The 11,737-nt window shown below is 36.7% G+C and overlaps 1 protein-coding gene across 2 annotated transcripts in view; it reads right to left on the bottom strand.

Annotated features, from left to right (window-relative positions):
- EPHA2 (EPH receptor A2) overlaps positions 1-9,881 on the bottom strand; it is a 41,422-nt gene extending 31,541 nt beyond the window's left edge. Inside the window, exon 1 of one of the 2 annotated variants that reach the window (XM_053690254.1) lies at positions 9,618-9,881. In XM_053690254.1, coding sequence (XP_053546229.1) covers positions 9,618-9,693 — 76 coding nt within the window. In that variant the 5' untranslated portion in view covers positions 9,694-9,881. The remainder of the gene's footprint in view (positions 1-9,617) is intronic. The other variant, XM_053690253.1, reaches the window with a different exon arrangement.
- Positions 9,882-11,737: the final 1,856 nt, after the last annotated feature.

Genomic DNA, 11,737 nt, shown 5'->3' on the forward strand with positions numbered 1-11,737 from the left:
TTATATTAACCGTCATTACCTTGTCTTCAAGCCTCTGCAGGCTGTCCTTAAAAGGGACAGTATACACTCATTTTCATATAACTGCATGTAATAGACACTACTATAAAGAATAAGATGCACAGATACTGATATAAAAATCCAGTATAAAATGGTTTAAAAACTTACTTTGAAACTCTCAGTTTAGCTCTGTTGAAAAGGTAGCTGGAAATCCCACTGCAAGTGGCAAATAAGACCCCCCCCTCCCCCTTCTTTTGCATATGAAAAGACCCTTTACATAAACAGGAGCAAGATGGAGAAGGTAGCTGACAGTATTCTCATAAAACTTTGGGGCTTGGTTAGGAGCCTGAAAATCAGAGCAATGTTATTTAAAAATAAGCAAAACTATAAATAAATATTTTTATTTTTTTTTTAAAAACTAAAACAAAAAAAACTTTATGGGCTATATAAATAGATCATCTACAAAACATTTATGCAGAGGAAAAAAAAATGTGTATAATGTCCCTTTAAGTTCTTTTGACAGACATGCATCTTAGCCAATCAGTGCTGACTCATAAATAACTCCACGGGAGTGAGCACAATGCTGACTATTTGACACACATGAACTAGCACTGTCTAACTGTGAAAATACATTGAGATAAGAGACGGCTTTCAACGGCTTAGAAATCAGATTAGGAGCCTACCTAGGTTTAGCTTTCAACATAGGAAACCAAAAGAACAAAGCAAGTTTAATGATAAAAGTAAATTGTAAAGTTGTTTAAACTTCAGGATTCAGATAGGACATGCAATTTTAATGTTGACTTGACTGTCTTTTTAAAAAAGGTAGATAAAAACGCAAACAGAAAATAATGTAATGTGTTATATGTACGCAGTAGTTTCCATAATAAAATGTGTTTGGCTCCTGGAAAGCCAGCTCTAGAGCAGCAATGTACTACTGGTTATGTGTGTGCAGCCACCAATCACCAGCTATCTCCCAGTAGTCTATTGCTGCTACCTATGTATGCTTTTCAACAAAGGATACTCAAGAATAAAGTCAACTTCATAACAGAAGGAAATTGAAGCGTCTTAAAATTGTATGCTCTATCTAAACCACAAAAGTAAAATTTTCTGAGCTTTCATATCCCTATAACTAATACAAATAATGTTTAGAATCATAGAGAACTGTATTTTCTCTGTTTTGCAGTCCAGAGATACACCCCTTAAAAACATTTTGGGTATGTATCTTGTCTCCTCTACTGTGGCCCTTTAGAGACATAAATTAAATCCTGCCATAAGCAATTACTATGTGACTATGTAGCATGTTGTATTTGACAGAGGTCACTAATGCAAAAAATAAATAAATTTTATATATATATATATATATATATATATATATATATATATATATATATATCAAAGAATTGCATTTGAATGACACTTGAATTTTTGTTACATATTGTTAGAAATAAATTTAAAAAAAAAAATGAGGGGGGGTTATATTTTAAGTTTAAGTGAAGGTCAGTTTTCATTAATGAGTGCACTTTCATTGACGAAAATTAACATTGTACTGGATTTGAAGAAATACTTACCTTTTACTCCTGCTATGCCGGATCGCCGATCTCAGCCTCAGTTCCTCTGTACTGACGTCAGAAATGACGAAAAAAGTCTTCCTCCAATCATGGCTTGCACCCCAGAGCGTCCAGCTCGTGATGCCTGGCTGTGATTGGAGCAAGCCAGTTTCGTCATTGCTGTGGTCTACAGCAGGAAGGAGGAGGGGGATCGTCGATCCGGCATTGCAGGAGTAAAAGGTAAGAATTTCTTCAAATCCAGTGCAATGTTAATTTTCATCAATGAAAGTGCCCCTGTTTTTAAAAGTATTTTTAAAAACCGGGCACTCATTGATGAAAATTGACCTTCACTTTAATGTCACTTTCATCCCAACTTTAAGGTGCTTAAACACTTTTCCAGCAATAAAGGGGTAAAATTGAGGTATCAATAGAAAAAAACTGCTACTGTGTGTCATTGTACTGGGCAGGGGAGAGGTTAACCAAGTATTTGCCTCTATCCTTAGTTTCCGGCCACAATCGGTCACAGGGAAGGAAGAGGGGACATTCAGGCATGTGTATGGGAAGAGACTTTGAATACTAACAGGATAACTCTATCAGGCTTCCTGTGCTGGAATTTCCCCTTCACTGAACAGAAACCGGGATCCGTATCAGCAAAACAAATATGAACTATGGAGAGATTATGACCCAATACTAAATGCAAATACACCAAATACAAGGTGCACAATACACACTATTAGTGACATTAACCTCTTAAAGACATATGACGGAATTTTTCTGTCATAAAACAATTGAGCAAACTGAAAGCTGTGTCCTTAAAGGGTTAAAACATCATCAAAAGCACAGCTTTATTTTGTACAAAAATGATGCTTGTTCCACACTCCCTAGAGATGCCAAAAAGCAAAATATGTAACCTAGGTTTTCTAGAAAATGCTGCAAATCAAATAGCTAGTTTAGGCAATTTGCAGCAATTTGAAGAAAACGTATGTTAGATTTTTAGCCTCTCTAGGGAAAGTAGGAAAGCAACATTTTTACACAAAAGCAACAGATTTTTTATGTTCATAAAAAAAAAGATGGTGCATTGAATTTATATAATAAAATTATAATAACGATTTATGCAGCTGCCCCCAACTTCTTCTGAATAAGGCATCTTATAGTTTCACTATTTGGTTTCCTCATTTCTCACTAATATGTCCAGTGCTGCCAAGTCCCAGACAGGGTGTTGAAACCCTCACTGGAAGCTCTGGTAAATGGTTCCACCCTACACAATAGGAAGGTTTTACAAACTAGTCATCTATTGAATCTGGTGAGAACAATCTGACTATAATTACTCACTAGATACGCCTTATTACTCGATCAAGTGATTTCATTAATGAACTGGAAAGAATGAAGTTTTATTTTTTCCAAAATATTGAATTTGGTTTCTTCTCTTGGTATCCTTTGTTGAAAAGCATATGTACATATCTTGAGAAGCAGCAATGCATTCCTGGGAGTTAGTCGCCGATTGGTGGGTACGCACATATGGCTCTTAGGATGTACTCAGCTAGCTCCCAGGACTGTATTGCTGCTTTGGAGTACACATAAAAAGGATGTTAAACAGTGCTTTTTTTATTTTTTTATAAAATAATGAAACTAAGCAGTTTCTTATACGTAATAGAAAGCATTGCAATATGTATTAATTTTTTTTTAATTATTTTACGATTTATTTATTTTTAACACTAGATTTGCGCAGTGTCTTTTACTTCCTGTCACAGCCCTAAAAGGCAGCAGAGGTCTCTGCAGGAAGCTTTATCTTAGCCTGATGTCAAAACTTGTAGGCTAATGAATAGACTCAATAACAGGGAGTCAGATCTGCTCATGCCCAGAACTGACAGAATAAAAAAAAATAAAAAAATCTCCACTCATTACACTGGGGGCAGTGGCTACACTGAGAATTTCTAAGTGTCATTTTAAAAGATTTTAAGTAAGTTATTTGCTGTTTTTCTTTACACAATCTGTTACTTTGATTGAACATTTTTGTTCTTACCAAATGAGTAACAGTGCAATAATAAATTACTCTAACACATTAGAATAATATTTTTGCTTTTTTATGTCCCTTTAAAAGTACACAGTAACAAGTGCATCCAAAAAAATGTCCAATGTATTCCTATTTCTACAAGAGACAATGGCCATTTTAAAAAGATCATCACATATAGTGGGTTTTCCTAAAATTAAAAAAAAAAAAAACTGCTTATTAGGGAAGGTCACACATGGTGTTACCCCCAGGGAGCACAGCTATTTCTTACTAAATAGACCAGTGGCTGAAAATCCCAGGGAAACAGTAACACGTCCTAAATGCTGCCAGATGCCTCATCACATCTAAATGAAGGGAAAAATATGCTACCAATAACCTCAGTCTGTAAAGAGAAATCTAGAGTTACTGCATAGCAAGTTTAAACCTATTGGCTGCCTAAACACTCTGCAATGGTTTGTTTAAAATCTTAAAGGGATCTGGGAGTGAAAATTAAACTGTAATTATTCACACTGTACAATAGAAAGAAAAAAAAAAAAACTTTCCAAAATTACTTTATGAAATTCACCTCTCTCTTGGTCCTAGCTCGAGAGAGAAAAAGGAGAGAAAAAGAAAGAGAAAAAGAAAGAGAAAGAGAATATATATATCAGTTTACGCCGGGGTTAGGTTCCAGAAGGAATGGTTGTAAATCGAAACCGTTGTAAATTGAAACCCAGTTTATAATGTAAGTCAATGGGAAGTGAGGGAGTTAGGTTCCAGGCCCCTCTCAAAATTGTCATAAGTAACACCTAATACATTATTTTTAAAGCTTTGAAATAAAGACTTTAAACCTAATAAAATAATCACACAACACAGATAATATAATTAAACTAAGTTAAATGAACAAAAACATTTCCTTAACAGCATTATAAACCTAATAAAATAATCACACAACACAGACTTTACTTGCATTTTTCTGCAAACAGTTATTTATATGCATTCCAATTTGGACTGATTTATAGACAGAAAAATCTTGTTCCTTTGAAAACTGCTCGATAGCTCAGGTCTAGTTACACAAATTAATTTCAGCTTGCTTGGCTTGCATATCTTTGCTGCAACACAAGCAGACAGCTCCACCTACTGGCTATTTTAATCAATGTACTGCTTCTCAATGTTTTTCAATAGCAGTCACATGACTGAAAAAATAGGTTGTTATTCTGAAACGGCTTAAATTGAACAGTTGTAAACCGAGGGCCACCTGTATATATATATATATATACACATACATACATACATACATACACACACACACACATATATACACATACATATACACACACACACAATGCTTTTCCTTTAGCAAAGGATAACAAGAGAATGAAGCAAATTTGATAATAGAAGTAAATTGGAAAGTTGTTGTGTTTTATCCAAATCACTAAAGAAAAGTTGGGGGTTTCCTGACCATTCCTTCCTATAGTTCACACATTTTGAAACGAGGGATATTCATATTACAAAAAAAAAAAGTTCCTGTAAGATTAAAAAAGGACAAAAAGCCTTTAGTAAAAAAAGGGATTGTCAACATGACCTTTTGCTGATGTAAACAGGTATTTTTCATATCAAAGCCCCACAGAAGCTGAAGTCAGTATGCAAACAAGAGCTTTCCAAAAAGGTGACAACATTTACAAGGACATTACCTGTTCATTCATATTCATGAGTGTCCCCATCAAGCATGAGAAAGCCATTCATTAGTAACTGAATGACCATAAGGATGGCAATGGTATATGTGAGATATGTCACACATACTGATGAGCTGTGTAAGTTTATATTAAGTCAGACACCAACATGTAAACTAGAATTCAACACACCTCAGCTAGGATTACGTAGATACCTGAAACCTTTAAACACTAAAAGGAATCACTACATGCTGAGCTTGTTGTTATGGGTATAAACAAGGATTGTTTAGAATGAAAATGAATTACTATTAGTAAGAAGCATATGCAGATAGCAATAAAACTCTCTTTTATCTAAATTAGGGAAGAGGATATGATTTGCATATCGTCTCCAGAGCAGCAATACACTACAACTCTGAACACAACCTATGATTGGAGGCTATGCACATGAACCCCTTGATGAAGTGCATTGTTACTCCAGATCTGACTTTGGCTATGTTTTTAACCTGTGTGTTTGTGTGGTGGTGGGGGGATTAACACAACAGTGCGATAAGATGTTGTAACATAAAAGGTTGTCTTATTGCTCTAGTATGCCATTTCAAAGAATTTAGTACAATCGCTCTAAATCAGTATTACTACAAATTGCATCAGTATTTTTTATCCTGTAACTTTTTACTATCCGACAAGTTTATGACAGCGGCTCACACAGCTTCCTATAGGATCTTCCCCTCATATCCCACACCAGGGCAACACAAAGTCATCTGGATAATTATATTTTGCAGCATTTATAAGGAGCCCCTCCTTCAAATATTACAATTTCCCATAGTTTCCTACAGGGTGAACCCAGAGAGGATTACTAACTCATGCTCACAATACAAAGCTTAAGGTTTTACAAGAGTTTTACAACCCTGAAAGTCAGAGAGCTGGTTAATTACGCAGAACACTCAGCATTCCTCAGAGTGAATCAAGACAAGCTCAGAGCAGCCGCTCCCCATTGCCAGTTAGTGAGAATAACTTCTGAGTGTGTGGGTCATATTCACAGCAATGCTGACAACCCTGTGCCCAAACAAGGAGGTTGCAATGGCTACCAGCGAACCGGGGTACAAGCTTATTTCTAATAAAGACATATAGGGCCTTATGCTGCCAGCGTGTTAGTGACCATGATAACATTTTGGTTACACAAACTACAACCATCTCTTGAAAACAAGGAGTTAAAAGGCATCATATGCTGGGGTCGGAGGTCACCAACTATAAATTACAGAAGAAATTAATTACAGTATTAATTAGGCAAGTGACTCGATGCAGGGTCAACAAATCTGTTTAAAATTTAGGAGCCAGACATACTGTTAGGAGTCGGACTGAGGTATTTGTACACAGATATGTTGCTTAGGGCCCAAAAAGTTAGGAGCCAGGGGTAATAAAATTCTAGGAGTCAGTGACTTCCTATTTCCTGGGTTTGTCGAGCCTCACTTTATGGCACACACGTAACTAGAAAAATATCTATATTAATTAAACTTAGTTATGAAACCTTAATGAAAACCAAGAAGTAAACAACCAATTTTAAGAGCCTGGGAATGGTTGATGTATGCTAAAATATAAATAATAAAAATAATGATCTAGAAGCATTAATGGCTCACTAACAGGAGATCACAAGACAGCTAAAGGCATTTGCCAAGAGCCATATCAATATAAAATGGGACCCCGTAAAAAAAAAACCACATCGCTCTCCAAAGCAAGTACCAGGTATTGTCTCAAATTTTTGGTCCATTACGTTACAAAACCACCAGGACCTATATCTATATCATATATATATATATACACACACACATACATACACACACACATATATACTAACCATCCAAGTACGGTTTAGAGCTCATCTTAAAAAGGGACACAAACCCAATTTTTTTCTTTTACAATTCAGAAAGAGCAGCAATTTTAAGCAACTTTCAAATGTACTCCTATTTTTATTTTTTCTTCGTTCTCTTGCCATCTTTATTTGAAAAAGCAGAAATGTACACATAGGAGCCAGCACATTTTTGTTTCAGAACCCTGGGTAGCGCTTGCTAATTGGTGGCTACATTTAGACACCAATCAGCAAGCGCTACCCAGGTGCTAAACCAAAAAAGGAGCTGGCTCCTAAGCTTACATTCCCGCTTTATTAAATAAAGATACCAAGAGAGCGAAGCAAAAATTGATAATAGGAGTAAATTAGTTGCATGCTCTATCTGAATTATCAACGTTTTAGTTTGACTAGACTATCCCTTTAAAACTTACTAAATCTCAAGAAACCCAAATGTGATACTGACCTGTAGTGATAAATGGGGTTAAAGGTAAAACAAACTATTCCTATAAATCGCTTTGTTGTAATAGTATTCCACAAATGTTCAGTCCATCAAAACACCATGCAATAGCAGAGTTTACAACATCTGATGGTGTATGAGAAACACTGTATAACAGCAGCAAGCCACTATAATAAAATGTTAAATAGTTAAAATATTACTTAAAAGACAAAATGTATAAATTAAAAAATCTCAACTCAGATATGAACAGATTTATAGTGAAAGGCTATTTTGTCCTATAGATAATCTTGGTGACCTGGTCAGAAAATCTCAGATTTTGAGATTATTTTCCACATGACCGTCTGACATGGTGGACATAGAATTCTCTGTTCAGAAGTTCCTATACACAAATATTATGCACTGGATGTTGTAAAGCTTGAAAACTCCACAGAGGGGTAAATAATGCACTTATTTTACAGGAAGCTGTAATTGGAAATGAGTTGGGAGATGATATCACGTCTGCCTGCTCTGACCCACAAATTCAACCTCAACTCATGGCATGTGGCGGTCAGAGGGATTACCTGCCGGCTGGGCAAAAACTGACATTGTTCACCACCAACTGTGCCATACAGTCTTGGTTGGTAATCAAAGGGTTTATCTTCTAAGGTACCAGAAAATTAGTTAATTCATTTGTTAAACAGCTGTAAAGTGTTAGTTTGTAAACTGAATCTAAATGTTTGGCACATGATCTCCTCCCCTGGCACAGAGTCTATAAATGTCGCCCCTCAGGGATCTTTCACACTATTTCTGAATCTCACATGTTCCAAAAATTCACCTTGTAATTTATTTCCATTAATCAGAGGATGTGTGATCTCATCTAGAGAGAAACATTGAATCCAAATTAGTGAAATATATAAATATGCAGAAATCAGCAGTTGAGCTGTGAACATACAAACTGTGTAAGGCACTGCAGGTGTTAAGTTATTATTAGTTGTAATGACACCAACTTCACACAAAGGAGAACTTGAGAAATGATGAAAATTAAACTACAGTATATAGTGATCTTAAATCTTTAATAACACAGGCGTGGGAAAACAAGATTTGTTGACCAGGTGGGATAATTTGGCATTCACAATACTGTGAGGATGAGTAGAAATTTCAATACTTAATTAACCCCATTAATATCCAAGAGATTACATGCACTTTGTTACCAAAATATAATTTATAAGATATTTTATTACATTTGTTTAAATTACAAACCATGTGAAACATGGGCACAGGCCTATGTACCTCAAATTACTCTGCCACCCAAAACAAGTAGGCACAGTCATGTCTGGGTATTCTTGTGACCACTTACAAATAAGGCACATTAGGTAGATTCAGATTTAATATTTAACCCTTCTCCTGCCATGTGGGCATAGAAAAGACCATATATTGGGGCCCAACAGATCAGAATAGGGAAGAGGATTTTTACCCTGCAGATCAGTTTCAATCCCCAGTTCAGACATAAAAAAACAAAACGCTGCCCAAGGTTCCAAACATGCTACAGTTTAACCTTTACATTGCCAGAGGCCAGCAACGCCTTATCAGCCAGACAAGTTTTAAACACAGTTTGGGTGGAAAAAAAAATCCCCCAACATTCTACTCATACAACCCCCCAGATCCTACACATTTAACATAGACAAAAGAAATACACAAACTCAAGATACATGGGAATCTAAACTCTCAAATAAAAGTAAAATAAAGATCTGGAATTCGGATCATTCCACCCCAGACTCAAATCCCAAATGTCAAATCACCGCAGACCTCAACTATAAGAAAAAGTATCAGCTCACTCACAAGTGAAGTCACCGAAGCTCACTGCCCAGGTGCGCAACACTCACTTCCTAACTCGCAGTCTAAAAGCCACATGGGCAGGAATCTCTAAACCAGCAGCCACCCTATCATACCCAGCTGGCAGCTGCCCCCTGTAAATCTGCCCGAGAGAGGGGCAGTTAATCATTTACAAATGATCCATGGCCACATAATACGTTACCCAAATGGCTTTCACAAACTTACAACAATGTATGTAGGTCCCATAAGAAGAAATAAACTAGCAGACCACCCCTACTGGGCATCGGCGCACAAAACTCACCTTCTTTGGCATGGAGAGAAAGGAAAACGTTGCTGATAAATACAATAAAAAGGGTGATAGTCCTCTGGGGTCCCATGGTGTAATCTCTGCTGTACTTCTTACTTTAGGTAATCCTGGTGTTTGTGCCCTCACTCTCTAGCTCTGCCCCTCTAGATCACTGGGTATAGAATGCCCTGGTATTGCCCCTTACTCCTGTGAGGTTATATTATTGCCCCCACTGTTCCTTCCTCTGGCTCTGCAGTCTAATGAAACTTGCTAGAGTTTGCAGTCCTTCCCATTCATCCCGAACTGAAAGCTCCACCCTACACTGCTCCCTCCTCCTGCAAACAGTCACTTAAAGGCACAGAGCACCTGACTGCAGCAGCCAGTCTGAGCCAGGACCTGGAAGGTTTTGTGCTGCTCAGCCTTTGATGCCCTGCAGTTATTCCCCTGTCTTTGATCCTTTTTCTCCTCCTCCCTCACAGATCCTCTCAGATCTCACACACACTTCACATTCACAATTCAAAGCAGTCACTTGTTTTGATGTGATGATGGATAGGTTTGTTCTGGGTGACAGTTTTTTTGATGGAGAGACCCCCTGATCACCACCAGGTACCTCTAAGGCACAATTCACTGTACATTTCAATTGATACTCATAAGTAATTTGTATATGCACAGTAATATATGACAAATTAAGTACTACTACTATATATACGTGTTTTAAAATTAGTATTTTTTTTTTATAAAATCAGCATTTTTGAGTGAATAAGCATAATGTTTATCTTATCTCATCTGCTGTATCCATTTAAGGACAGATATAAAGGAGCTCCATACTTATAAAGCAATTACTGTTTAAGAATGTTGCAGGGTCAGTATCTACTATATCCTGGAGTCTGAACAATGCTCTCCAGTCTCTAGGGGCAGTGCAAAATGCACAATTTTGCTAACTAAATTATAGGTGAGAAGAAAAAATAATAATGAAAGATTGTTGACTAATAATTTAAAAAAAATAAAAAAAATCTTATATTTATAATAGGTCAACCCACCATACAAAATTGCCTAATTCCATAAGAACCAAAAATTAAAGAGGTTAATATTGAGTTAAAATATCCAAGTTTTAGGTGTTGCCGGGGGAGTTAATCACCCCATTTTTTACTGTTGCAACCCCGTATTTTAAAGGGGCCATATAAATTTGCAAGGTAGTGTTATTTTTAAAATCCAGTGCACATGGTCATCTCATAATATATATTTCATTTGATAAAGAGCTAAATTCCAGTTAGGCCAATGCCCCCCTTGCCCTCTTCCAGCTGGGGAGCAGAGGGTTTTTAAAGAAAATCAAGGGGGTATAGGTAGCAGAAAATTAGTTTCCACATTAGTACCTTCTGTTCTCGTTATATTTAAAATTTTATATAAAAAAATTGCATCTGAAAATTGTATGACCTAAAACCACCCCTGCTGGGTGGTAACCCTTCTTGTAGTTGTTGAATTGCAATCTCTCTGTATTTATCTAACTTAGTACTTCTTGCAATATACAAATCTCTTGGGGTTTCGGAGATATTGATGGGGCACCATCTGACCCTAACACAGCTATCATTGACTCATAACCAAGTGGTGGGATGCAGTAATGTCCCCTGTGCTGTCAATAATGGATGTAGATGCATCATCCCTACAGCAATTTTATAATATTGCAGCCAAGATTTCGCCATTACCAAAAAAATGACGTAGATATAATGTGGCTACAGCAGAGAGGCAGTGCATCGATGGCCTAGAGCCAATAGATCATGTGAAACAAATGTCTCATGGGGAAAAAACTCACCACAGCATCGCAACTAAAAAATGTACATAGTTCATCAAGATTTGTGCTCTCCCCTAGCAAGTTGCAAGTTACTCTCTATTATAATCAATGGAGCAGCGTCTATCTCATAACCAATAACCTGTCAGTTCGTAGAACAGGTTCCACTGTGACTATAGATGTAGGGACGCCCGCTAACAAAACGGTGGAAAATACAGCTGAAGCAATGTTCAATGATTTTTGAACATAATTTCACCTTTACAACAACACGTCTTGAAAACTTCATGATACATACTTGACTACTGGGTCCTGGTCACATTCTGCTATTATTTACCAGACCTTGAGGTAA

This window comes from Bombina bombina, chromosome 8 (assembly GCF_027579735.1).
Source record: "Bombina bombina isolate aBomBom1 chromosome 8, aBomBom1.pri, whole genome shotgun sequence".
Lineage (NCBI taxonomy): Eukaryota > Metazoa > Chordata > Amphibia > Anura > Bombinatoridae > Bombina > Bombina bombina.